This window comes from Rattus norvegicus, chromosome 5, assembly GCF_036323735.1.
Source record: "Rattus norvegicus strain BN/NHsdMcwi chromosome 5, GRCr8, whole genome shotgun sequence".
NCBI lineage: Eukaryota > Metazoa > Chordata > Mammalia > Rodentia > Muridae > Rattus > Rattus norvegicus.
In genome coordinates this window covers 154499518-154526860 of record NC_086023.1, presented here as the reverse complement: position 1 = coordinate 154526860, position 27343 = coordinate 154499518, and the positions used below count along the sequence as shown (strand labels likewise).

Sequence of the window (27343 nt, the reverse complement as noted above, 5' to 3'; positions counted from 1 at the left end):
TACCTCAACCAGCTGAGGCCACTGTCTTCTTGCCTTTCAAAAAGCCGCACGTCCAAAGCAGTGCCTCAAGTGACTGGTTCGCAGCCAGCACTTAAAGGCTGGAGTTGCTCTCGTTCAGGTTAGGTACAAAGCAGTGGCCTTGCCTACCAGAAGTTAACCTCTGGCTGCCTCCGAAGCTTTGTATTTCGACAGATAAATGAAACATTTTTCCTTTCATAGAGTTTAAACAGAATAATAAAGTATTTTCCTCTCCAAAAGTGATTCTGCATTCAGGTGCACAGAAGCACTTTACTATTCTGTTAGATCTCTCTCGACAGACCACGCTGTCATTTTCTTCAAATTGACTAGCTTCTCTTGTGTGTCTCTAATTCTTTCTCCCCCAGGGAGCGCAGGAGAGGGAAAGACCTTGTCTGTTCTGTTACTAGAACACAAAGAGGACCTGATCCAGTGTGTAACACAGCTCAGACCTATTGTGGAGTTCCTGGAAACAGCCAAGGAGGAATTCCTGCCAGACTCGGAAAAAAGGGTAACTGTGTGGCTCCTCTGCGCCTCCTACATAGTAATCACCTTGGCTGCTCCGAGGGTCCTGTCCCATGCTCCGTTCATTTCTTGCCATAGGTTACACCATGCACTGCAACACATGGCACCTGGGCAGATGGGTGAACGGCTGATCCACTGCGGCTGGGGCTCTGACTTTACTGGAAGCAGCTGGAGCAAGAGTTGACTGTTCAGGCACATTTGTAATTATGATGCTTTTCTTGCTTGTAGAAATGACACATGGGTAATATAGAGATAAAGAGGAAAACAAGCAAAAAAAAAAAAAAAAAAGTGAGAGAGCCCTGCTAGGGACTTCCCTCTCCTTGGGTCCTGAGATGGGGGCAGTGACAGCTCATGGTCCTCTGTTACCCTGAACCTCTCTACAGTGTCTAGTCCTACCACCTCCAACGCCTCGCTCCCGCCTCACTCTTGGGCATTTGTTGCCAATATTTTGGTGGCAGTAAATGACGTTGCAGGGAACGTCCTTGCAGGCAAAGCTCTGCAGACTTCTTGATATTATTTCCTTATGATAAATTTTAAATGGAGTTTTAGAATGGAGCATAAAAGTTTTTGTGGGCATTGTCACATTGCCCTTCAGGAAGGTCACACCAGTTTATTCTCCCAACAGCTAGCTGCTAAAACCCTCATAAAACTGCTGGCATGAGTTCTCGGGGCAACTAGATAACTGTATTTGTTGGTATTATTGATTTCAACTTTGTGCTAAAAATATGTCTGTCTAGAAGAAAGAGTGGGGAGAGAGAATTTTTGTGGCACTGCTTCTTCAAACTCCAGAGTGACTTCGATGCCCAGGAGAGATGTTTCAGAACCGCTGATGTGTTAGCACTGGGCTCGTAGTGTGCTGGGTCCGTCTGTCTGACTCATCTTAGCTTGAGAGTCTAGGCAGACAGATAGGTGGGCAGCTTTTAATCTCAAAAGTGTACTTTGGCAGTGATGATGCATCAGACTTCTGTAAGCGTCATAGACAGTGCCGAGGTGGTGGAGAATGAGCCGGCGTTTTCCTCCTGAGATTTCGGATTAGAGGAAATTTTAGGCACTCAGCTTTGGGATGTTGCTCATTGCACTAGAAGCCCTGATTCCCTGCTGAAAGATTTCATTGATTATTCCTCCCAGCCCTGCCCTGATGAGCTAGGCTGAAAGGGGACTTTGAGCTGTAAAACAGCACTTAGATCGGTCAAGCCAGCCCCAGCTCTCTGCTCTGCGGCAGGATAGACCACACTGTCATTTTCCTCTGTCACTTTCAGTTTTCCTGACAAAACAGGCTGTGGCAGAACTTAAATTAGTTGCAAATCACAGGAACACTTTTTAAGCTGGGGTCATACAGCAACAGCAGCTGCTCCTGGGAGACTCAAGCAGCCCGGCCCAACCCGCTGTAGAAGAGAGTATTTCGGCCATGGCCACAGCTTCCGGGCACCAGGCCTATCAGAACTTGTTTTTTATCAAGTTACGCTTTCTGTGCTTTATCCGTGAAAGCCTCAACTTCTTTCTATAAAAACTGAGAAGCAACAATTTCTTACTTCAGGACCTAAGCACAGCCCTTCCTGTAGCTGCTGTTGGCTCACTGCCTAACAGTCTGCTGAGAGATGTTCAAGGCTTCCAGCGTCCTGAAGTTTGCTTCCCGTGAGCTCGTTGAGGCTGAGGCTCTGTTGGGCTTTCTGCACCCAAGCACACTGAGAGCATCCTCACCACTGCTGTACTGAAGGTGCGCATGCGTCCTTAGCAGTCACACTGGACTCCGGAAGCGGCAGCCTCCTCTCACAGAAACCACAGAAGGACAGTGCAGGAGTTGGTTTGGTTATCTTCGTTTGCAGGTGGGGACAACGAGTTTCTAAGATGCATGTAAGTTGCCCAACGTCACAGGGCATGAAAATCCAGAGCTGAGGTCAGTGTGGCCTTAGGAGCCATCCCTGTGCTGCTTCACTGGGCACCGGAAGGCTGCTTAAGAGTGATGGGTTGCTGCTGAGGTTCCTACACGTTTTAAATACAAGCTCTTAAATTTTAAATTATGGTTCATTTAGTCAGTATCTACCATAGACATTAGACATTATCCAAGGAAAAATGACTGGTTTTAAAGCTCAATTCATTATTTTAGAACGGAGCTAATTTGATAAAGGCAGCTGTGGCATGACGGATCTGCTTGACTGTCTCCTGAGAGCAGGCATTTCCCAGAGGAAGGCTCACAGATCAGTCAGTGTAGAGCTGTGGATCAGATACACTGAAGAAGTCTCCTGATTTCCCGGTCCCATAAGGGCCATGCTATGCATATTACACTGCGCTCCATCTCTTGGACTGGAGAGGGGCTCGGCAGTTGAAAGCACTGGCTGCTCTTCCAGGGGACCTGGGTTCTACTCCCAGCAGCCACATGAAGTTCACAACTGTCTGTACCTCCAGTTCTAGGAGATCCAGCACCCTCACATAGACACACATACAGACAATCACCGATGCATATATTAAAATAAATAAAAATTTTAAAAAGAAAGAAGTAATTGTATGGCAGCAGAAAGTGTCTGTCACGTGTTTTATTATTCACCATCTTTACTAGAGCCCCACGGCCTTTTCGCTCAGAAAGTCCATTGACAAACCAAGAAGGAGCAGGGGAAGTGGAACTGTTCAGCTGGAGTGAAGCTGAAACACGAGGCCACTGAGAATGAGAAAAACTGGAGAATAACAGACTCACGGGGCTGGGGAGATGGGTTGTGGGTAAGACAGCTGCATGCACCTAAGAGCCTGAGTGTGGGTCCCAGCACCCATGCATTAAGTGGGCAAAGTCACCGTGTGTGCTTGGAGCCCCAGGCACATAGAGCATCACTGGGGCTGGCAAGCCAAGATGTGGGTTCAGTGAGAGACCCCGTCTCAAGAGATAAAGGCAAGATTGATAGAACAGGGCACCCAATGTGTTTGCATGAACAGTGCATGCACACACGTGTGCACAGACGTGTACACACACACACACACACAGCACAGGGGTGTGGCATGTATACATGAAAAGAATTTAACAAAAACCAAAACAACCACTCAAAGCCTAGGGACACACACTGTAATCTAAGTACTCAGGAAGCTGAAGCAGGAGGATTTCCCTGAGCTTGAGGCCAACCTGGGCTACAGAGTGGGGACCAGAAGAGCCAAGGCTGCATAGTAAGACAGGTTTGTACAAACAAAGCAAAAGATTTTATAAGAAAAATAATTTGAAAGAATAGTTTATTGTTATCCTTTTAAGTTTTTTGAGTATTCAAAGAAAGCAGAAGAAAATAAACAGAGTTGACGATAGAACAGAGATAGAAAAGGATTTTACCAGTGGTAAGTGCTGTCTTAGGGTTTTACTGCTGTGAACAGACACCACGACCAAGGCAACATTATAAGGACAACATTTAATTGGGGCTGGCTTACAGGTTCAGAAATTCAGTCCATTATCATCAAGGCAGGAACATGGCAGCATCCAGGCAGACGTGGTGCAGGAGGAGCTGAGAGTTCTACATCTTCATCTGAAGGCTGCTAGGAGAATATTGGCTTCCAGGCAGCTAGGATGAGGGTCTTAAAGCCCACACCACAGTGACACACGTTCTCCAACAGGGCCACACCTCCTAAGACAGTGCCACTCCCTGGACTGAGCATATACAAACCATAAAAAGTGCCTACCCATTTCTCAGTCTCGGTATCTTAAACAGACAGGATCCAAAGAGCTGGTCAGATGTGCACTACTTACTGGATCACACCAGCCAGATCTGAGGTGCTTTCAGCGGGCTAGCACTTGAGAGGCTGAAGCAAGAGGATTGCCATGAGTTCAAAGCCAACCTGGGCTATAACAAGTACTAGGCCAGTCCTGCTTCTAAAATGGTTTTCAACAGTGCGAGCGGTTGGAAGCAGACCGCACATAGGCTTGCTGCTGGGGAAGAGTTTCACGGAGCTATTTGTTTGGAGAGTGAGGCTTTTTGGTTTTTGTTTTTAAACAGAAAAGAGAAGGGACTATAACAAAAAGCAAGGCTAGAGACTGGCACAGCGAACGCCATAGAGCCAGCACGCTGCTTGCTAAAGGGTCAGCGCCGCTGAGCTGCACACCCCGATTGCGGTCACACCAGCTTTCACTTTTGGTCTTCATTGCAGCATGTTGCACACTTGGGGAGATTTTAATATTTGTACAATTTGGGGTTATTGGGTTGATGGGAAATTCCTTATGAATCATTTCTGCCCTCTCCCAGGAGCGCTGCTTCTGAGCTTCTCCAGGAAAGTCCTGAGCATAGGACCCCTCCCTCTCTTAGGGAGATGACACTGTCTGGCCCTACTTGAAGGTCTTCCTTGCGCCTTGAAGGTTGTGACTCACGAGAAAACCCCAGAGATCTCCTTAGAAGGCTCTGGCTTCAAGATAACTCTTGAAACATCTGCCCCTGTACTTACTCAGGAACAAGATAATCAGAACAAAGTAAACTTTAAAAAGTCAACAAGATTTGGTGGGCTAGAGGGGCTGTCAGCAGATGAGATCAATAGCCTCTTCCTACTGTACGCTCAGGCGATTACGTGACATAAAAGACTGGGGGCTGCACATAGCATACCCCTCCAGGAAAAGATATAGCAACAAAGTCAAGTTGCCTGGACTTATCGCTGCCGTACACAGGGGCTTATACTAATGAACAAAGAATGGTGTGGAAAAATGATAAAAGAATGAGGTGTCGGCCTCCCTCAGAAAAGCGAGCTTGTGCAGGGCCATTGTGGTGTCCTATGACCTAGGAAGAAAAGAATACCAAGATCAGATACAAATTCTGCAAAAATATAAACATTGTACTATACCTGAAATTAATAATGACTGCGGCAGCTTTGGCCTGATGAGTTTTCTTGAGTTTAATGACAGTTGGTACTCTGAGCATTAAGAGTTAATAATACACCACTCTGGACATGGCAGTCTGCCTGGGCTGGCTTGGAGGTTTTCTTTCAGTTTAGTGCCCTTGAAACCACAAGAGCTGCCATCCTGAGAACAGGCAGTCATTTACCATATACATTTGCTTTGGCAAAACATGCCTCTAGATTCTTAGAAGTTGGGTTCCGGGGTTGATGAGGGGGAATGATTTGTAAAAGATAACTCTGCTCTGTCACGGTTTATCGATGATGACTGAACTAGACATGCAAGAGGAAGTTAAACATGTGTCCGGGGATAAAGATGATCTGATCTATATCTCTTGGAACACCATGAATCTCTCCTTGCCTACTGTGTTCTGTATAAAGAAAAACACCCTGACTGCCAATTAGTCAGGCTGCAAGAGTCTCCTGTGCCTGACTCAGTTCTCTCTCACTCACGCCTTCCCTTCGTCTCTCCTCTCTGGAACCTGTCAACTGCTAGGGCAGCCGTTGTTACCCCTCACCCCCAACACACACACAGACACACAGACACACAGACACACACACACACACACACACACACACACACACACACACACACACACACACACTGGCAAGAGACCCACTCGAGGGGGCTGGAGGAGGGCATCCTGTAAGGCTCTCTTGCTGGTTTTTCCGGCAGTGTGTCAGATTCATTTTGAATTGCAGTAACTGGTGTCTGCTTGATTGCATCCCCCTGCAGGTGATTCAGATCTGCTGTGAGGGCAGAACACCCAAGGAGACGGTAGAGAATTTGTTGCACAGAGTGACGGAAGAGAAGACCCTGCCTGCCAAGAGTCTGGTAAAACTCCTTCAGGCTGTGAGGACAGCATTCCCAAACCTGGGCCTCCTGCTGGAGAATTTGCAGAAAGTAGCGGAATCACCTGGCACCACAGGTACCAGCTAATTGTTCACTCTCTGGACAGGAGCTGCTTGTACAGAAAATCACAGCTTAAAGCTGCCTTCTGGCCCCACGCTGGGAAGATGAGACACGCGTTGAGAAATGGCACTATGAAGCAAGCTCACTGTCGCAGATCAGTTGGAATCTGAGGACTCTTCTCTATTAAGCTCCCTCCTAGGGTCTCTGTGGTTCGGATTTATTAATGAGCCCTCCTCCTACAGGCCTGACCAGAGCTACCCGTGAAACTGCATGGACAGAGGAGCCCAAGAGATTGTGCATTCCAGCGGACCGTGTGGATGGATGTGAGTGGCAAGTTCAAATCCTGATTGTCCCCTTACCCAGCTGTGCGCTACAGTCCCCAGGTTCCCCTCCCCTCCCCCAGTGTCCCTTAGCTTGAGGGAGCAAGCGAGCCTATTTCTGTTCTTAGCCCAGCTGGAACTTCTTTGTCCCTATCCTAGAGTAGATATGGCCAAGATAGCTTTCAGAAAAAACAGATTTTTGAGAAATGGGAGCTTTCCTCTAGCTTATAGTAATGCTTAAAGTGGGGCAGCTCCCAAAATGGAGAGGAAAATAGGTGTTTCCTTGCTTCCCAAGTCAGTGTCACGGTGATGTAGGGTGTGGTGCCGGGTGATTCCTTAGCCTTTAGTTGTACGAGTGCCCCATGTAACAGCATTAAAACCTTCTCTTGCATTTCTGTATACTCCAGTCTCCTTTGAAGGCAGTGTACTTTTCTATCACAAGCTGTGCATGGCATGTTACATGTGCCCTGATCTGGGCAGATGTGTAACGGGAAGACTGGAGGCCACCGTTCCACCCATGTCTGTCTGACCTTAAGCACACAGCTTCACTTTATGAACCCCATTGTCCCTGGAATGAGTGTAAGAATCGTCACGTATATTTTTGTGGCTGTTGTGAAATGACACCTGTTAAACATTTAATGAAGTGCTGGGCACATAGTAGGCCCTCAGCAGTACTAGTTGCTGCCTTACAGTCAGTCTCATCACCGGCCTCTACAGTGGCAGTGGTCCTTCACCTTCAGGATATTTTGGGCTTAGTTTCCAGAGGTGGATTTACTGGGTCAAAGGGGAAAATAAAAACATAACTATATATAAAGTACAGGGCATGCAGATTGCTTGTACTTTCTTTACCTTTAGGAAATCTGACTTAAGAAAGCAGCTGACAGATAGGCTCTGGGGTATCTGGACAGCCTGCCCTCGTCTTCCCGGGCCCTGCCTTGACTGGTGACCCCTGGGCATTGTGAAGAATACTATGTGTACATCGGAGTGTGCATCAGAGCCTCTTACAAACGCAGTGTCCTCATTACCCGCCTGCTGGGCAGTCACTGCCTTCTCCCAGCCTCTAGCCTGTTTGTACAACCCTGAAGCACTGATGATTCTGTGTAGACCAGAGGAGATTTGAACCCTGTGTGTGCAGCCCCAGGCTGGCCACGGGACTCTACTTCACAGCAGAAGCAGCTCATGTCTGCTGTCCTCTCTCAATTGTCTGTGACTCTTGTCTTAGAAGCCCTGGGCTGCCCTTGGTGCATCAGGCATTATTGATCCGATGCTGTCCTTACAGCCTCCCCCAACCCTGATGCCTACGGAGCCGAGCTGTTGAGAAAGTACCATGAAAACCTGTCTGAGATTCTCATAGACAGCCAGGTGCTGCTAAAGGTGATCTCACGGCTGAAGAGCTTAGCCCCCGGAGACAGAGAGGTGAGCAGCAGGGAGGGGGCCAGAAGGGGAAATGCGACTATGTATAAACACTCATTTCCATTTTCTATAAATACATATACACGGCTATGTTGAGAAATGCCAAGAAGGAGAACTAGAAGGTGACTGCTTTTCCAAGGGAAAGTGCTAAATCAATGCAGTTTCTTATTTTAAAATTTCGTTTATTTAGTTTGTAGGGTGAACAGCTTGCAGGAGTCAGTCCTCTCCTACTGGGTGAGTTATAGGGATCAAACTGAGGTCATTAGACTTGGCGGCCAGCACCTCAGACACCTCACTGGCCTAAATAGTTGACATTTCTGTAGTCATAAAGAAAGGCATTTATGAGAACAAATGAAGAACTTTGTTACAAATAAGAAATCTGCCTGAATCCATGTTTGGTAACACATGCCTAAAATCCCATCACTAAGGAGACCAAGGGAAGAGGATTATGAAGTCAGTGTCAGCCTGAGATGTCCAGGGAAATCCTGCCTGAAAACCAAACCATGCACACCACACACACACACACACACACACACACACACACACACACACACACACACACCATTCAGCTAAAATTATTTTGTGTGAGTGTATGTTAAAAGTCACACCAAGGACATGTTGTATGATAAGTTTCTTACTACTGTGTCCCTAACTCCATACCCAACCCCTGACACTCAAAGTGCATGTGATCTGAGAAGCCCTCTGCTCCGGGAACACAGGGTCCGTGTTTCACACCTACGTTTGTGCTGCATCTTGAAGGTCATGCAGACCCTCGTGAAACAGGACTCTGGCTCGGGTGGCGTCAGTTCCCTGATGTCAGCAGCTCTGGAAAGGCAGACTGTCTCTGCAGCGGCCATTTGGCAGCTGCTGCTAGCGGCTCAAGAGACCGAGACCTGCCCGCTGAACCTGCTGTTAGAGGAAGTAGAGAGGGAGCCTGGCGCTGGGGCTTTTTTCCGGGCAGGTGAGTCATCTTCCCTTTGCCTTGGTGTTTCCCTTATAGAAAGAAATGTCGACCCCTAGGAAGTAAGAGACTCTCTTATGGTCACCACCCATGTCCCTCCCCTCAGGAGCAACAGTGGGTTGACCGTAGATGACCAAGGTGCTATGTGTTTAAGGAAGGCAGGAAGAAAGGATTTTGAGTGCATTCAGAAACGTGGTTATTTGAAGAGGTAGATAGTGAATCCTGATTGAAACAAGGCATGGCATCCACATGCATGGGACCATGAGGAGGTACACGCGTGCAAAGGCCTGTGTCAAGGGAAAAGCAAGGCAAGCAGTTGCGCTCAGGGATGTGGGTGCTGCCACCCGTCACTGTGTGTTACTGTGCTCTGGCTACCGTGCTGGCAGCCATTCTGCTCACACCTCACCCAAGGGAGGAGACAGATGGACCGTGTCTGTGAAGAGTGGAGTGGAGAGGTGAAGGAGAAAACAGTGCCCATGGTTTGACTGAGCGTCCGGCCTCCCTTTCTTTCAGTAACTGCCCCAGAGAGCACGGTGTTGGAAACCATCCTGAGGCATAGCAAGCTGGTCCGCGAGGCCATCCAGCAGACAGTGGGGCGTGAACACCTTTCTTCAGAGGAAGAGCACCTGGCAGAGACTGTGAAAGAGGTGGGCACTGGAGGACAGGTGGAGGTTTGTGGGGCATGGAGTTCTGTAGAGCTTTGCAGGGTGGGTGCCTGGCACTGTCTTCCTTCTCTGCAGCGAGCCTACTGCGTGCCTAGTGCGTCCGCGTCACTCGCCCTTCAGAACACCTTTGCCCGTTAGCTTCCCGGCCCTAAGTGGCAGGTGATGTCATCCCCCTTTACAGAAGAGTTCAGGCTTGCACTGTTGTGTTTCCCAGCTAGGACACTGGCGAGTAAGCGGTGAACACGGCATCCAACCCCAGCAGGCACATCTTAAGAGCGGCTGGGACAGTTGAGATGGTGACCATTGTCTACTGTGCTCTCACAAGCAGCTGGTCTCAGACGCAGGAAGCTGGTCCTAACGTGTTGTCTTCTAATTCTTGAAAGAGCCAAGGCAAACATAGATAGACCGAAGCTTTGCCCGTCTGGGGCAGCAGACAGTGCCAGCTCAATCCGTGAGGCATCTCACACTGACCAGCATCCCGGAAAATCTAGGCGGGGGCTGAGGAAGACTAAGAGACGCCCAAACCCTGTCTTGTCCATCCGGTACAGGGAAGGATGGTAAAGGAACAAAGCTCAACTGCAGGTGCACCTGGAGTGTCCTTTTGATCCACACAAGCGGAGGGGCAAGTTTCTAACCATCCCCACCGGCGACAGCCCCGCCTCAGCCTGTGCCTCTCAGACGGGAAGGAGGTGGCAAGGCTCCCACAGAGCTCCAGAGGCAAGGCTCAGCTGCCCACCTCTCTCCAGAGTGCCGCACTTCAGAGCTGGGGCCTCTGCAGTTGATCGTTTTAGCCTCACTAATTAGTCTCCTGCCTGCCTGCAGGGACATCAGGTTTATTTAGGTGGACTTGAAAAGAGCGAAAGTAAAATGTCTTCGCAGTGAAGGTTCCATGTGGCCATGTGACGGTCTGGCTGTATTTTCCCAGTGTGCTGGCTCTCTGCTCATAGCTCCAGCATTCTGAAAGAGGACAGCTTTGAAATCATTTTCCTGGCCTCTTTAAAGCCCCTATTTGAACCTGCTTTAAAACGCTGAGTTTCTTTATGAAAGAAAATGATGTTTAAAAGGGTACATCTAAGTGTCTAAAAATACGAAGCCACTCTTCATGCAGAATTACTTGTAGACGTGGAGACAATTATATATTATGAAAAATTATCTTGATCTCTACAGAAGCAGCTGCTACCAAGTGCTGCAGCCAGCTCATTGCCATCCCCCTGTGCTGACTTCTAGAAGCCTATACCCGTCCGCACAGACTCCCCGTGCTCACTCCTGGGATTTTACAGCACCCCCTTCCTGGGCTCACTTCTAGAATCCTATCCACCCACCCCCGGCCCCAGGCTTTCTGTGCTCAGAAAGGCTTTTTGGGAGGTGCCTGGTGCTGAACCACCGTTCTTGCAGGAAACACGGGTGCCTCCATTTGTTCTCTGCACGTCTTGGTGTGCACCTCACTGGTTTGCATTTTGCTCATTTTCTTATCCTCTGAAAAACAGGAACAGGGTTCTCCACATGCTCAGAGAGAAATACAAACCCCTAAAGATGGCGCTATGTCTTCTAGAATTCAATTTTCTGCCCTGATGTTGAAGATCATGGAGAGAGTCTGATGTTAACACAGCCTGGTGTCTGGCTTTCGTTTAGATGCTGAGCATATCCTCCGAGACGGTGAGCCCTGAAGCCTCCCTGAGAGTGGTGCTGAGCAGAGCCATGGAGAAATCCGTCTCAGCCTCTGTGGTCTGTCACCTCCTATGCAGTGTCCACAGGTCTTTCCCTGGCCTGCAGCCCCTCATGCAGGAGTTGGCACATGTTGGTAAGAAGCAGGGTTTGGGGTCTGCTAAACCTTCCAGGGCGCTTTCTATATTGAGAAGAAGAAACAGTTGATGTAAGAGGATGTCGCTCTCGCTTCAGGAGGTTTGCTCCTTTCATGTGCTCTTGGTACCTAACGGCCAGGAGCGAGGTGTGACACGGTGCTGTCTGTTCAGTGGGAGGTGACAGCTGTATTACTTCTGAGTTTCCTGAGGATCCAGTTAATCTCCCGTCTCCGCTAAGAGTGTGTTAGAGAAGTTACACAGCATAATAGCAGCCGAGCCCTGGAGCCATGAGTCTTCTCCTGTGCAGGTTTCCTTACCAAGGAGAATGCAGAGGAGAGGTGGAAGGTGACCGACGGGCTTCACCCTGGAGCCAAGGACAAAACGGAGGAGGCAGCTGAGGCAGCCAGAGAAGACGGCCGGGCCATGGAACAAAAGGAGCAGGGACCTGAGCCTGTGCCAGAGCGGCAGGAAAAAGACACTTCTGCCTCCCCAGACGCTGCCAAGAAGAGCTTCGTCTGCAAAGCCTGTGACAAGAGCTTCCATTTCTACTGCCGTCTGAAGGTGCACATGAAGCGCTGCCGGGTGGCCAAGAGCAAGCAGGCACAGGGCAAGGGTGACAGTGACACCAGGGACTCGGAGAAGGAGCTGGGGAGGCAGCAGCCGGAGGCCCGCAGCGCGGGTGCAGAGCCCGATGCTCCCAAGAAGAAGAAGAAGCGACTGCCAGTGACATGCGACCTCTGCGGAAGAGAGTTCGCCCACGCCTCAGGTGGGCAGCCGGGCCGCAGAAGCTGTTGCTTGGTTCTGGCCTGGCAGTGTGTGCGCCATGAGTGCCTTAAGCACTAGGACAGGTTCACAGAGGGGCAAGATGGTCGCCTGAGAAGAGCACAGGCGCTGTCCCGACTGTTAGGGAGGTTCCTCGCCACACTTCTGTGCTATCAGCAAGTGTGAGGACAGAAGAACTGAGTGCTTAGCACCACCCACACTGGCACTCATAATAACTGAGCCAGATGTTTAACATCTGCCTTGTTGACACCCACATCCCATCTACTCATTGACATGGAAACCCCAGGGCGTTACATCAGAATCGGTTTGCCTTGCCCCAGATGTCAGGTAACCTAATGAAACTTAAAAAATGAGCTTTGTTTCCTCATTCGTGAGTGGAGAGTTCTTTAAGAGAGGGTTGATGGGGAAGATGGGCTAAAAAAATCTCTGTGCCAGATTCAACCAGGCTAAGATGACTGGGAATCAGGACCAGTGGCATGTGAGTGTCATGGCAGGACGCTGGGGCTGGGGTAGCCTGGCCTCCTATGGGTGAAGCATGAGCCTGGCGAGTGCAGCTTGTTTGGGCATCCTCCTGCCGGGTTCCTCACGCTGACTGCAGTGTTTCTTCTGGGCCTGGTCCCCCTACCTAGGCATGCAGTACCACAAGCTGACGGAGCACTTCGACGAGAAACCTTTCTCCTGTGAGGAATGTGGGGCAAAGTTTGCAGCCAACTCTACCCTAAAGAACCACCTGCGCCTCCACACCGGGGACCGCCCGTTCATGTGCAAGCACTGCCTCATGACCTTCACACAGGCCTCGGCCCTGGCTTACCACACCAAGAAGAAGCACTCGGAAGGTGAGGGACACCCTTCCTCTTCCTGCAGAGGGCCACTGGGGGCACTGGTGAGGCAGGCACCCTAGGTAGGGAGGCAAAGGCAGAGGTAACCATTGTTGGCACAGGCTGTAGAAAGCACCCCTGAAGCTCCTGGAGAGCAGGCTGGAGCAGCGTTAGGACTTTGTGATCAGTTATGTATAGCCGGCAATTGTTTGCACTTAGGTTAGAGTTGAAGCAGGAGAAAGGCCTGATGGGTGCTTCTGGGGGGGCCATGCGGAGTGTTGGCTGACTAGCCTGGAATCCTTCTGCCTCTGTAACTGCTGGCCTAAGGGCTGGGGTGGGGTGGGGCAGGGCAGAGACAGGTGGATTGCTGTCAGTGCATCATCCCAGGGAAGCATCCCAGGATGGTGGAGGAGAACATGGTGGGGACCAGTGCAATAACGTTGGATAAGAGCTCCTGGGTGCGGGTAGCTGTGCCTCCACCGCCTCATCTGAGTGGTTTCAGTGCCTCCCAGCCTCTCTGTCTCAGTGTCCCCTTTACTTTAAAGCAAACCCTCAGCATGCCACACCCCTGCTCAACACCGTGATGGCTTTTCATCTGCAGTGGCAGTGTGAGTCCTGCAGCCTGCCAGGCCAGCATGCTCAGGCCCTGACTGCACTCTGCCACCTGCTCTCTCCACCCTGTTCACTCACGCTCATCTGCATGCCTTGGGTCCTTGTCAGGCCTCAGGCTCTTCCTTCAGGGCGTCTGAGCTGTTCCCTTTCTCGGGCTCCTCCCTTCAGACTCTGCTCCTCTTCCCGGCTCCAGGCTCACCTTCTTGTGACGGCTCTTTGGCCTCCTTAGTGGAAACCACCCTCACCTGTTTCTTTACTTTTCTCCACATGTGCACCATGTGCTAGGCATCTGCACTGTGTGGTTCATTCACCCCTGGTTAGTGCCCCAGTGGACCGCAGGCTCTGGGAAGACGGAGCTGCTAGTCTCTCAAGGAACTTAGAACAGTGAATGGCAACAGAAGGCCCTCAAGAAACACTTGCTTGCCAGGCAGTGGTGGCACAAGCCTTTAATCCCAGCACTTGGAAGGCTGAGACAAGCGGATCTCTGAGTTAGAGGACAGCCTGGTCTACCAAGCGAGTTCCAGGACAGCCAGGGCTACACAGAGAAACCCTCCCTGTCTCAAAAATCCTAAAGAAAAGACCGACAAACAGACTTACTGAGTGGTTCTCCTGAGTGTTATTGCAGACAGATGGTTGGAAACATGCTTGCCCTGTCTCTGTGGCACTTACATTTCAGTGGGAAGAGGGACAGCAAACGTGTGACAGAAATGGAGAGAGCCATTGTATGGAAGAAACTAACAGTGGGGAGCGATGAGAAAGAATGGGGCTTGGGTGTGCTGTTCACACCATGAGGGATCCCCTCAGAGAGAGGAGCAGTCCAGCCAGAGGGACATCTGGAAGAAGGGCCATACCCTCCTTAGTACCAGTGAGCTTTGGACCACAGAGAGCTGGAACCAGAATCATGAGGCACTGTGTTAGGAGGCAGTGTTCAGTTAGGCTGTCAAAGGTGAAGACTTGCAGGGTTTTCTTAGAAGCCAAGGAAAGAACTTTGGTTTTCTCTTCTGTCCTCATGAATTACCAAAAACAATAACTTAAAATAATACATGTTACCACCAGGGAGTTAGAACTTGTTTTGAAAGGGGTCCTAAAAGCTAAAGGTTTCATCTGGGGTGGATTCATAGTTTGGGACTCTGGGATAGACTCAGTTCTTGACCTGTGCAGCTTCTAGGTACTGCCTTGACTCTGGGCCACATCTCTCCGGCCTCTGCACCTATTGCAGGCCTCCTCCTTGGACTCTGTCCTCCCTCTAAGCCACCTGGATAGGCTAGCACAGTCTGTCATCACAAGGCATTTGACTCAGCCACAGCAGTGACTTATAAGGGGACAGTAACAGGTTCTGTGTGTGCACGCATGTACAAATCTTACTTCAGAGTCTGGTCGTAATATGAGAAGGAGGAGGCTACCTGCTCTAGCTGGACTGGGGCCTAGCATTGGGCTTGCTGGTCTTGAGCCCCTCCTGCCCAGTGGCAGCTTCCTGGCCTGGGGGGAGCTGGGGGCCCAGTGGCAGAGGCTGGTTCTCCAGGCTGCCTTATCCCCTGTTCTCTAACTCTAGTCATGCTTTCAAGCACATGGGAGGTGCAGGAATTGGGCTGGGCACTGACTACAGTGGGCCATGCAAGGCTCTGCCCCTCAGACTCCCTAGCTTATCCTATAATGATGGAAAGCCACACTAGGTATTTGGTTATCCTTGCTTTGTTCTGTCGTGAGCCAGGGTCTCATAGCCTAGACTGTTTTGCAAGGAGAACAAACTGTGTTTTGCAAGATCTAAGTTACATTTCTGGACAGAAGGACCTTTCTGTTGCTGGAAATGGAGGGGGTCTTCCTCTGTGTGGAAGCCTAATAAACAGACAGGTTCTCTCACAGACAGGAGCTTTGTTCCCACCCAGTTGTGCTCACCTACAGTGTGATAGGCTGTGCTTGTGAGGAATGTGCGTTTGATGAAGTACCTCAGACTTACCCCACATTGCCTGAGGTAATGTCACCTGCCAGTGACATTTCTCTGGTGTGTGCTTTCGAGTTGGCTCTGTTTGCAGGAGTGCCTTCCGAGTTCACTCCCTCATGTGCATTTGCAGGGAAAATGTACGCATGCCAGTACTGTGATGCTGTGTTCGCCCAGTCGATCGAGCTGTCTCGGCATGTGAGGACCCACACGGGGGACAAGCCGTATGTCTGTAGGGACTGTGGAAAGGGCTTCCGGCAAGCCAACGGCCTCTCCATCCACCTGCACACCTTCCACAGTACGTACTGTAACCGCCATGTCAGGCACCGCAGGCCACACTTGCACTGAGGAGGTCTATCCCGGTCATAGCAGAGTTAGCATTGCACCAATGGGACCCTCTGCTTCCAGTTCTGTGAAACTCACAGTCCTTCAGTCCCTTAAGAAGAATCCCTGTTCAGTACCAAACGTCACCCTCCGAGCATTTGTTTCTTGCATACCACGTGCCTTGCTCCCATCCCCCTGCTTCCACTTTCTTTCTCATGCCAGTTTTTAGCTGTGGGCACAGTGTTAATGTATGCTCTCTGTAAACGTGTCTACAGCTCTTGTCAGTCACCCAGCAAAGACTTTGCCTGAGCGCCTGTGTATTCAACATGTGAGAGGACTCCCAGGTCATGTCCTCAAGGAGTTAGCAAGACTGTCTACTCCTGCCACTGTGGACCTCTAGATAAGTGGGGTTTGGCTCTGACCCAGTGCCAGTGTCTGATGTCTTCTCAACCTCGGGAAATGGGCGACATTCTTCTTCTTTCCCCAGCAGTAGGACTATCAAAAGGGGGGGAACACTTACTCTTCAGACTTAATCTCTCACACCCTAGAGTGCACCATTCACACAAGCCCAGCGTCCAAGCCCCACTTTCACCTGAGCACAGTGTGGCCAGTAGAAACTGTATCAAAGTGTCTTAAAAGACTGTGGACCTGGGATTTCCAGGGGAAACTAGCCAGTGTTTCTGGAGGCGGCCGCTGAGCAGGATTCCTAAGTCAGCGGTTACTATACACACACGGGTTTATGCTTTGGACCCTTGTTATGGGCAAATGACTTTATCATCAAAATATTTTGCTGTAAGTTGCTTTAAGAAAAAGACTGGGGTTTTCTGTCATCTAGATGGCAGAAGTGTACCCATCAGTAGTAGTTCTTATTTCCGAGGGCCCACTGAGGAATCGGCATGGCCATGGGTGTATATGTGAGACCTCTTCCCAGGAATCCCAATGAGATGTTGGCTGCTCTCTTGATTTTTCTAACCTTAAAATAAGACTCACACTAGAGCCTCCTCATCCACTGGGCTGTGAGAGCCAACACACACGGTTCCTGAACGCCTGCCCAGTATTCACCAGGGACCTCTGCAAAGGCTTTACTCTTGGGTCTCAAGTGAGGGCCAAAGAAATGTTCTCCTGCTGCCACTGGCAGGAGACAGCGGTGACACTCCAGAGGGTCTGTGGGGAAACGGAAGATCCAGACATGTCACTGCACACAGGAGGAGCAGAGTGTGATGTGTAAGACAGGAAGTGGGTGGGGGTGGGGGTGGGGTGAGCAGTTTGATGCCGTGGAGATGGTGAGTCCAGAGGCCTGGAGGAGCCCTGCCTCCCTGGGCATAGGGAGTAGGGCGACATCATTGCCCCATTGACTTGGGGTCCTTGGTCTCTGGCCCACAAGAAGTCTGAACAGCCTTCCATCTTGCTGTGAGGTGGGGTGTGTCACTGACTGCTGCTGTCTGTTGTCTCCCTCTGCCCCACCCCCATGCCCTGCCTGGAAGCAGACATAGAAGATCCTTATGATTGCAAGAAATGCAGGATGAGCTTCTCCACACTGCAGGATCACCGGAAGCACATCCACGACGTGCACTCCAAGGAGTACCACCCCTGCCCCACATGTGGGAAGATCTTCAGTGCTCCTTCCATGCTGGAGCGGCACATGGTGACCCACGTTGGAGGGAAGCCCTTTAGCTGTGGGATCTGCAACAAGGCCTATCAGGTGAGCCTGGCCATCAGGAGCCCAGAGCCCATCCCTGCCCACTCCCCATTGGCTGTGGAGGCCTGTCTTCCCCAGCAGACAGGAAGTGTTCATTAGCAGAAGGTTCCAGCATCATTGTGGTGCGAATGTTGGTTTTCTCCTTCAGTGCTGGCACTCTATGGACAGCTGACTCCAGGCCTGAAGAGCACAGGGGAGTGGAGGGGGATTTGAAAGCACACCCAGGGTTGCTGCTCAGAATGGTCGCTGCTTGCTGTCTGTCTCTCAGGGAAGAGTGTGGGTTTTACTGTGGAGATCAGTGTGTAGTTAAAGTTAAAGTGAACCAACACGGAGGTCCAGAAGTAAGCCATGCTTGTCAGAAGCTGGTCCTAGAGAACAACATCCCACATTTATGACAGAGGTATAGGCAGGGCATCCACTCATTTAGAAAAGGAGGAGGGCTAGTTCTGTGCCAGGCCAGGCCTCATGCCGTAAGACTGGGTGTGATCCCTAGGAGACTGCCGACTTGTAGAGCGATGCTCCCAGTGCACTTCTAGAGCTGGGGCAGAGAGGGATGCAGCTTCAGGCTCTGTCCGGGCAGAACTTCCACACCCTAGGGCTCAGCAGCACTGAGATTCAGCTTCCTGCGCAGAACACATATGCTCTAGTCAGGCCAGGCCTTGGTCCTAGTCTGGCCTTTTGCTACTGTGGCCCTAGGCCAGTCCCCTAACTCCCCTGTATGGCAATCTGCCTTACCAGGAAGATCTTTACATCTCCTCCTAAGCTTGCGTGAGGGGCTTCCCCACTAACTCTAGCCTCCAGCACTCCCTGATTCTGGATCCACGAACTCGTCTCAGAACTGTTTCTTGTTACTAAAACTTTCTAGGGCCTAACATTCGCCAAATACCTTACAGCAATTGTCAGGTCTATGGTACCACAACCGGACACACCACCCAGATGTGTTCGCTGCTCAGAACCATCGGTCACCCAAGTTCTCATCACTGCAGTGCAGCTCCTGTGACAAGACCTTTTCCAACACCATCGAGCACAAGAAGCACATCAAAACAGAGCACGCAGGTGACACGAGGGTGCAGCTGAGGGTGGAGGGACTCCCTGTCCTCCGCCCAGGCACTATGCTGATTGCCTCTGCTTTTCCCTAGCACACCAGAGGAGGCCACAGCTGCCCATCAGGAGCAGCAGTTTACGTCCTCAGACCCCTTAGCATAGAGCCCTCAGGAGACCCAGCCAGTACCTGAAAAGGCAGGGTGTCGGTTTCATGGCAGCTGGTTCTAGGTGGGAATCTTGGCTCCAGCACTTAGCAGCTGCATGACCTTGGCAAGTGACATCTCGTCTCAGTCTGTTTTCTTCTCTTCAGAATAGAAGTTATTAATACCTCCCTTGCAGGTACATTTGGGGATAATCGCAGCGGCTGTCAGTCACAGGGCATTTCCTAAGTGCAGGGCACCAACCAAGCACTCTGTGTGCTGTCGCCTGAGTTTCACACCCCCTTTTGCATCCACAGTCTGGGCCACGGCATTACTCCTTACCAGTAGGCTACCCAGATTTCTCCGGACACAGGCTCCTAACTGGGCAGATGCTGTGTGGGGCGAGGGTGCTCGCCCTCCCTGGCCCCTCCAGCTGCGGCCGAGCCACCCTTTTGTCCTCTCGCCCTCACAGATCTGAAGTTCCATGAGTGTGGCCAGTGTAAGGAGCTCTTCCCCACACCAGCTCTGCTGCAGGTTCACGTCAAATGTCAGCATTCAGGTCAGTAGCCCCCAGCATGCCCGAGCCGACAGTGGCTGTGAGTCCTGGTTCCACCGTTCACAGCCGTACAGCGCAGCCTGAGTCCCTTTACTGGCCTGTCTTCCATTTCATCCGGAAGTCGGCGCATCAGTACCAGGCTTTCAGGAGGCCTCAGACCTGGCCCTGTACGCAGCCAGGCATCTCTGTATGAGAGCCAGGGCCACCACTACTAATGCTTCTATCAATAGGAATTGAACCTTTGTTTGACTTTTTATTGGTTCTTTGGGAACGGCACTTTATTCGTCCCAATCCCACTTATCTCCCTGTCCCCTGGTACCTGCCCTTCCACCCTCACAACCTCCCCCACCATAGAAAAATAATCTTGTGGAAGCTGTGGTATATCACAGTGTGTCCCACAGTAGACCCTTTTCCCACACTTCTGAGGCCTCTATCAATGCTGGATCTCACTGGGACTCCTCTAGGATATGCTGTTGTTTCCCTGTCATGGAGATCCTATAGTTTTGGATCTGTAAGTCCAGCCCCTTCGTGCACTCCTCAAAGCCCTGGGTCTGGCCACTAGCTTTCCTTCGCCAGCTCTTCTGGCCATGTGAGGGATGGGGGCGGGGTATGGGAAATGAGTGGCACGGCCAGCTCTCCCACACTTATGCCCTCAGGGTGGGCTCACCCAACGATACTGTGCTTCCTGGCTGTTGTGCAGGCCACTGTCTGAGCACTGCAATTGGCTAGGGGCGGGGTCAGCTCCCCTGTTCTCATGACCCCAGCTCTCTCATAATGCCCAGGCAAGGGGTAGGGCTAGTTCTGCACAGCCCTCAGACATCAGCATATCCCTGGGCAGCAGCCCAGACCAGGAGCATCTGCCTGGCCTTTGATGGTGACCGAGCCCTGCTGCTGCAGGGCCATGGACCCAGACATGGCCCCTGGTGGCAGCACAGGCCAGGACCCCATTGTTCCATGTGGCATCACCAGCTGCTCCCATCAGGCTGTTCCTCACTCCCCTCAGTCTCAATTCTGCCCCTTCACTGGGCCCACATCTGCTTCTCTTTCTCTTCACTTCTCCACCACTTACTTGCTCTTCCTAGTGACCCCTGCGGTCTCTGAGTGTCTGGGGTCGTCTCAGGAGTGCTGCGCTCTGCTTATGCATTATGGCACCCGACAAGGGTCATTTTGGGCGTGGTCTGCCCACTGGGGGCATCTTAGGCTACCTCCTTGTCCAGGTCTCCTGGTGCCAGACTGGTGGTTGTCTCGCGCTCTCTCCTTGCCGAGGCTCCATGGCTCCGCTCTTCTCAGGTTTGCTCCTCACCTGGGCTGTGTGGAATGGAACCATTTTTAAAGAGCCACAGGAAGGGAGGGGCAGGGGGCTGCCAGCTGAGAGTCTGTAGTATTTGTAGTTTCTACACATTTAGTCTTATTGATACTGATGTTATCATATTACCTACTCAAGTACTTGTACAAAAAGGAAAACAGGAAACAAATTAAGGAAGACTTGAGCTTCACGGAGGAGCCTTTGGTCTGTTTCAGTGTTACCTTCCCATCGGAGCGTCAGTACATACAGCACACGCTGTAGGCTTCCATCCGAGCACAGGAAGCCATTGGTTTAGTCTCCTGAGCACCTTATAAAACTGGGCCGCTTTTGGTGCCCAGTCTTGGAACATAGCCAGTGCTTCACTTGCCTTCTCCCTCTTAGACCACACAAACCCTGGGAGGTGAAAAGTGTGCCCCATCCTGTCTAGAGATGTTCTCCTAAGCCATAGACTCAGACCTGCAAGCCTTGATGTTTGTGCATCCACAGTTGTTGCTAATGGCTCCTGATTGCAGTCTAGCCTGCAGCCGTGGGGTGCCACTGATTCCATTCAGAAGTCCTAAGAAGTGCTTCTTAAAAAAAAAAAAAAAAAGGTGTCCTTGAGGCCAACAATATAGCTCAGTGGTAGGTTGCTTGCCTAGCAAGTTCAATTTCCAACATGAAAGAAAGTGCTTCTCGGACAGAAGAAATGGTGTCTGCTGTTGAGTGAACAGCGGGCATCAGCACAGGTGATTCAGACGTAATCCACTGCAAATGGCACTGTGGCCAGAGGGCCCCCAGCCTGCTCTGTAGCTGCTGCTTCATAATGGGGAGCGGAGAGTGTGAGCCTCATGCCCCCTGCCTCTGCTTCCTCATCCTCACTGTGCCTGCCTCTGCCTCCCCTCTGGTGGCTCTGGGCCACCATTCCTCTACAGCCAAATGATGTCTCCTGCCTCCTTCAGGGTCACAGCCATTCCGGTGCTTGTACTGTGCAGCCACTTTCCGCTTCCCTGGAGCACTGCAGCACCACGTCACCACAGAGCACTTCAAGCAGTCAGAAAGCACCTTCCCCTGTGAGCTCTGTGGCGAGCTCTTCACCTCCCAGGCCCAGCTTGATGGCCACTTGGAGTCTGAGCACCCAAAGGTGACAGGCACTGAGACCCAGGCAGCTGCCTCTCGCATGGTGCAGGTGAGTCTGGGGTCATTGGATGCACAGGATTTGAGCACAAGTTTCTGGGGCTTTGCTAGGGCCCTTGGTCCCAAGATCCAGTCCTGTTCTGTGGGCTCTCCTGATGGTAGAGACTCTAGGCAACAGGAAACTCTAGTCTGTTGGTGGCCCCTAGCTAGACAGAACCTGGAACAGGAATTTGACAAAACAGAGCACCAGTTTCTCCTTCCAGCTCACACATTCTCTGAGGAGCATGTGGAATGTGGAGGGGTGCCCCTGGGGAAGGATGGCTGTACTTTGTTGGGCAAGACTAACAGAAAAAAGTGCTTCTTGGACAGGAGAAATGTAGTCCCATCCACAGGCTGTCCACTGTTAAGAGAACAGTGGCATCGGCACAAGTGACTCAGCCGAAGTCCACTGCAGATGGCTGGATACACATCTGCCCACGCCGGTGCCTTCACTTAATTGTTGAGAAGCTGCCTCTGGAAGGCCAGGTTGGAGCCAGCCTGTCCTTCTGCCTTCCACGTTCTCATCTTCGCCACAGGCAGCAGAAAGGACAAGAAACCAGCAACTGTCAGTTGTTCCTAGAGAGTTGGGTGGGCTTGTTGACCAGTGGAGGTCTGTCTGTCCAGCTGTCACACCAATCAGGTGTAAGCCACTCTGGCTCTGCTGCCACCCGACCTAGGGCTTCTCTGCTTTCGGCTTGTCTGGAAACAGCTTCTAGACAAGGTGCCTTGTGGGTGGGCGAGGCCTCCATCCTCCAGGGGAAGAAAGGCAGTTTGTAGTTGTGTTTACAGCAGTAACACTGTGCCAAGTACCTAACTCACCAGTTAGCCCTCAGCGCCACAGGGCTGAACGTACTTTCCTCCCCAGCGCTTGGTCTGCATCCCGGCTGGTCCTCAGGAGCCAGGGGGCTGTGCCTTTTGCATTAAGACACTGCCATAAACACATCAATACATCAAGCCGTATCGGCTCAGAGGTGCATCAGGAAGCACAGGAGAGCTGAGAAAGCCACTGTTAACAGGGTGTGCAGGTTTTGAGGAGCAGCTGTGGTCCATCATGTGGAGGAGACAGGCGCCTCCATCTCACCCCCTAGCCACTGAGGCATGCGAATGAAGTGAGTGGGAGAAGCCACGGTTGAGCCACATTCGGTTGAGCCACATTCGCACCAAGAAGGCTTTCAGCCTCAGGGCGCAAGCTCGGGGTAGACCACTCCTGTTCCCTTGGTCCTCCTGCACAGCACTCACTCTGCATCCCTGACACAGGGGAAGCCGCTGTTCACTGAAGTGTAATCATAGAGTCCACGCACCCTGAGGTGGCATACCGAGCAAAATTATAGCAATTTAGTGCACAGAGTTATTTAAATTGTCTGCCTGCCTCTCTTTTGCATCGCTGGTGTATGAAGCTTCCCTCTTCCCATTAGGTGTAAGTAATTGCTCTCCTCAGGTGAAAACATAAATATCATCATTACAGCATGAGACGGAAGCCATGTAAATTCTGGGTAGCTCACTATGGACACTGCCCAGAGCAGCCTTCCTGTCTTTTCCTTCAGGTGATCCAAGCTCCAGAGCCAGCAGCCCCGGCCGAGCAGGTGATCACGTTGGAGGAGACGCAGCTTGCTGGCTCACAGGTGTTTGTGACCTTGCCAGACCCACAGACCTCCCAGAACAGCTCTGAGCTTGTGGCAGTGACGGTGGAGGATTTGCTGGATGGTACTGTCACTTTGATCTGTGGTGAAGCCAAGTGAGTGGCTGCTCCTTCAGTAGAGGAGCCTGTGTTGGACCAGCACGGATGCCCACGGCCTACCTCTGCTGCTTAGCTAAGCTCCACCCTGGTGCTCTCACGGGGAAGACAGAGGCTTTGTCATTTTCCTGGGATCCAGTGTCTGAGCTAACCACACTGGTGCCAGCACTACTGCCCTTCGTGGCAGAGAGCCTCAGTCCTCCAGGCCTGCATTCCCCCACCCCAGGGAAGTCTGGCTTCTGGAGTCAGAGTCTGAGGGAATCCAGGGTGACCAAGGAGATACAGCATGCTGGCCGCCCTCAGGAGCAGGGCAGTTACCTGAGTCTGAGCCAACAGGGGGCCACAGACACCACCAGTGCCTCTGCCAGTAAAGCACCCACACAGCCTCCAGGGACCCCAGCGTGGCAGCTGTCCTCCCTCCACCCCTGCCCCAGCTCGGGTTCCCTTTGGAGGCTGTAAAACACGCGTTAACAGTGCAGGTCTCCATTGGCTTCCCCAATCCTCCCTGCTCTGTCTTTCTCAAAACAAAGCTTTGAGCATTGCCACTGGGGGGCCGCTTCCTGTGAGGTCACCCAGCTGCCTCTGCCTTCCTGGGTGTTCATCAGAGCCTCCCTGTGAGCTTCAGGCCTTCCACATCTGCTAATCAAGGCTGAACTGCCTCAGCCCGGAGACCTCTTGCTGACTTCCTCTGTACCGTGTGATAGCCTAATGAACCAGCTTGTGGGGGCAGGCCTGTGCCTGCATGTGATGGATTAGCAGCATCTGAGGTGGCCTCTGCTTCTCCTGTCACTGGCCTGCATGTCTGGTGCATGGCCTGCTCTCTGGGATCCCCAGGCTGCATACTTACTGCAGCACCATGCTTCTTTCAAGTCTGAGTGTCGCAGAGCCTCTCATCCTTAGTTCCTGACGTGCGGTCTGTAATTGATGGCTTGTGGAATCCGGTTGGAAGGGCAATTAGATGGATGTTGGTTCCTGCTGCTTAGAGAGAAGGGCTTGCATTTATCTTACCTTTCTAGAAGCCTGAAGAGAGGAGTGGGTTATCACAGTATTTGCCCATCTGGCCCGGCTCCCTGTCACCTGTGTGGCTGACTCCCTACAGTGGGAACACCCTGATTTGGTACTCACCTTTAGCCACCTGCTATAAGATAAGCCCACAGCTTCCTGCCAGGTGCAGCTCACATGAGCTTGTGCAGAGATGTGGGTCCAGTGTGGCCATGGTGAAGGTGCATTGCCCCCATCCCTCAGCTGCCTCACAGGAGGACACAAAGTAGCAGCGTAACCCACAGCAGTGTCTAAGGGCTGCTGCCCTTTGGCCTCAGCTTGGCACAGGCAGTACTGGTGAGTGTCTAAGCTGGACACCAGCTCTGGCCAGCCTCTCCTGTCAACCCTGCCCTCCTCATTCCAGATGCAAATCGTTTGAACTTACCAGCTAGGGAATCCTCCCTTTCTAAAAGTCAATGTTTTTCAAACGTGTCAGCCTCAGAAACCAAACACTGACCAGAAGATGGTGCTCAAGCATCAAAACTTCACCTCCCTGGTTTCTCCACTGCAGTCCTAGCCTGCTGGCTTTCAGACCTGTGCCAGCCGACCAGGGGAGCTCTTGATCTCTAAGTGGTGTAACAGTTCCTCAGTCCATCTGCGTCAAGTAACCCACTAAAAGACAGCGGAGGGGCACATGTGTCCAGGCCCTGTCAGGAACAGCACGTCACAGGCTGTGGAGGACTTAGGAACTGTGTAGTGAGTGTCACCAAAAAGTCTCTTCCTGGTGACAGGCAAACCTTGCAGAGGTCCTGTGTGAGAAAGTCCATTTTTAAATATAAAGAGCTGTAAGTTAGAAGCCTGAATGTCAGGCCCTTTCCAGCCTGAGAAACAGTCTCCGTTTTCCTGGGACCTGGGTGGTGTGCACGTATGTGCAGTCAGCAGACATGGTTCACTACAGAGAGCCTTGGGCAGGTAGGCTTGCTGCCCTTCCTTGGATGCCCAGCTCTGGAATACACACGGCTGGAGGCACAGCAGTGCTGGGTGTGGAGTATGGAGAACTCCTGTCTTCCACGAGTTCTGTGCTGGTGACGTGTGACCTCTGCCCCAGCTGCTGACTTTTTACAGTGGCTCTGAAGAAGGTGAAAGTCTCCACCTACTGCCCCAGAGAACAGCCACATGGGCCTCCTTAGTCCACATTGCTTTTGCAATGGAAATGTGGTTCCATTTGCCTCATCTTCTTGAATACTGCCTGCCTAGCCCTTGGGCAGCAGCTCCAGCAGTCTGTGGGTCCCTTGGAACTTGTGTATTTGAGCAGTGGGACCCCAACTCAGCCACCAAAGAGGGGAAGGCAGATGCCAAGCTGGAGTCCAGTTGGCCCATCACTGGTGTAAGGACAGCAAACTGGTGACTGAAGAGCAGCCTACTGTCAGCAGGAGAGAGCTGCTGTCCTACTGTCAGCAGGAGAGACCTGCTGTCAATGCACGAGCAGAACCTAGGCCAGCGCGGCAGATAAAGGTCTTTCTCGGGTGTTTTACAAGACTGGACTCTTCTGTCTTCTAAGCTGTACGTCGGAAAAGCTTTGAGCTCAGTCCGTACCCAAGCCTGTGATGTGAGTTCTGGGCCTGTGTGTTGTACTGGCCCATGCTGACCACAGGAGAGGCCTCAGCCTTGTCCCTGAGCACTGATGGTTAGGGCTGGGATGAGGGGCAGACAGATGCCAAATGAGGGGAAAGAGCTCTGTGTCCTGGGGACAGGAGGGTGGGCCTTTACATTTCTTGTGCCTGGGAACCTGAGCTGACAGGACGGAGCACTAAGGCCCACTTAGCGTGCGCTCGTTGGGAACAGCAGTGCCTTTCGGAGCTGGAAAGTCGGCCAGTGGTGGAGATGACACTGGTTTGCTCCAGTCAGCCTCTCCCATCCCAGCTTTGTTCTGGGTCCTGTGTGTCCCAGCAGATGACACTCAGAAGGGATTGGGAGTAAATGACTTAGGGCTGAGGGGGTCAAAGGCAGGTTCACAGTTTTGTTGCTGTGGAAACCTTGGGGGCACTGAGAACTACGCTAAAAACTACGGACCTCAAACTTACTCAGTCTAACTGGGCCTCTAGAGAAGAGGGGAGTGGTGAGTTCTTTGCGGACCGATGGTGTTGTTGAGGAAATCATTCCATGAGCAAGTTTACATCGTCTCCAAACGGTGAGGCTGGCCGTGGTTTCCCTGAGCAAGGCTGCTGGTGCTTGTTTCCACCATGGCCAAGACAGCCAGCCCCAGGAGATGTGTGAACTGGATTGCAAACTAGAACTGCTCAACATGCACTGTGGCTAGAAATAAAGTCTGCTTTGGAAGCAGTTGTGGTTTGTGTACTGCAGGAGACTGGTGATTTTGATCCTCCTTGGTTCTGGGCAAAGGGCTTGGCATCCCAGGAGCCCTGCGCATGCACCAACCAGTCAGGTTGTTCCATCTAAGGCTTCCTTCCAGAGGAGCAGTGTGGATCACACTTCAGAGCACTCTGACCACCTGAGTTGTCCTTCACTGTCCTACCTGGGGCCCTAGGGGACACCTGCTCAGCTCCTTCCTGAGCTTCCAGCAGTAAGAAGGGAGATGGTGGCTACTCTTAGGGCTGGGGAACAAGTTAAAGTCCACATTTACTCACTACACTGCAGGTTTACGCACAGGCCAGCCTCCTGTGTCCTCTGATAGAAGGAGCATTCCCCCTCGTCTCCCCCTTGGCACCCCTTACAACACCCATCGCTTTTCATTTCGTTAGCGGCTCCTGAAGCACCAAGTGCGCAGTAAA

General features: G+C 51.7%; 1 protein-coding gene across 15 annotated transcripts in view; it reads left to right on the top strand.

The window, feature by feature from the left end:
- The window catches only part of Zbtb40 (zinc finger and BTB domain containing 40), a 69439-nt gene extending 42530 nt beyond the window's left edge, over positions 1-26909 (top strand). For 8 of the 15 annotated variants that reach the window (XM_039110414.2, XM_039110417.2, XM_039110411.2 and 5 more), the window contains 15 exons: positions 384-526; positions 6125-6317; positions 6544-6624; positions 7901-8037; positions 8794-8995; positions 9509-9642; positions 11293-11461; positions 11770-12228; positions 12875-13081; positions 15748-15912; positions 17423-17640; positions 18531-18693; positions 19294-19380; positions 21622-21848; positions 23380-26909. In XM_039110414.2, coding sequence (XP_038966342.1) covers positions 384-526; positions 6125-6317; positions 6544-6624; positions 7901-8037; positions 8794-8995; positions 9509-9642; positions 11293-11461; positions 11770-12228; positions 12875-13081; positions 15748-15912; positions 17423-17640; positions 18531-18693; positions 19294-19380; positions 21622-21848; positions 23380-23574 — 2780 coding nt within the window. In that variant the 3' untranslated portion in view covers positions 23575-26909. The other 7 variants (XM_006239232.5, NM_001191871.1, XM_039110420.2 and 4 more) reach the window with 7 other exon arrangements.
- The last annotated feature ends 434 nt before the right edge of the window (positions 26910-27343 follow it).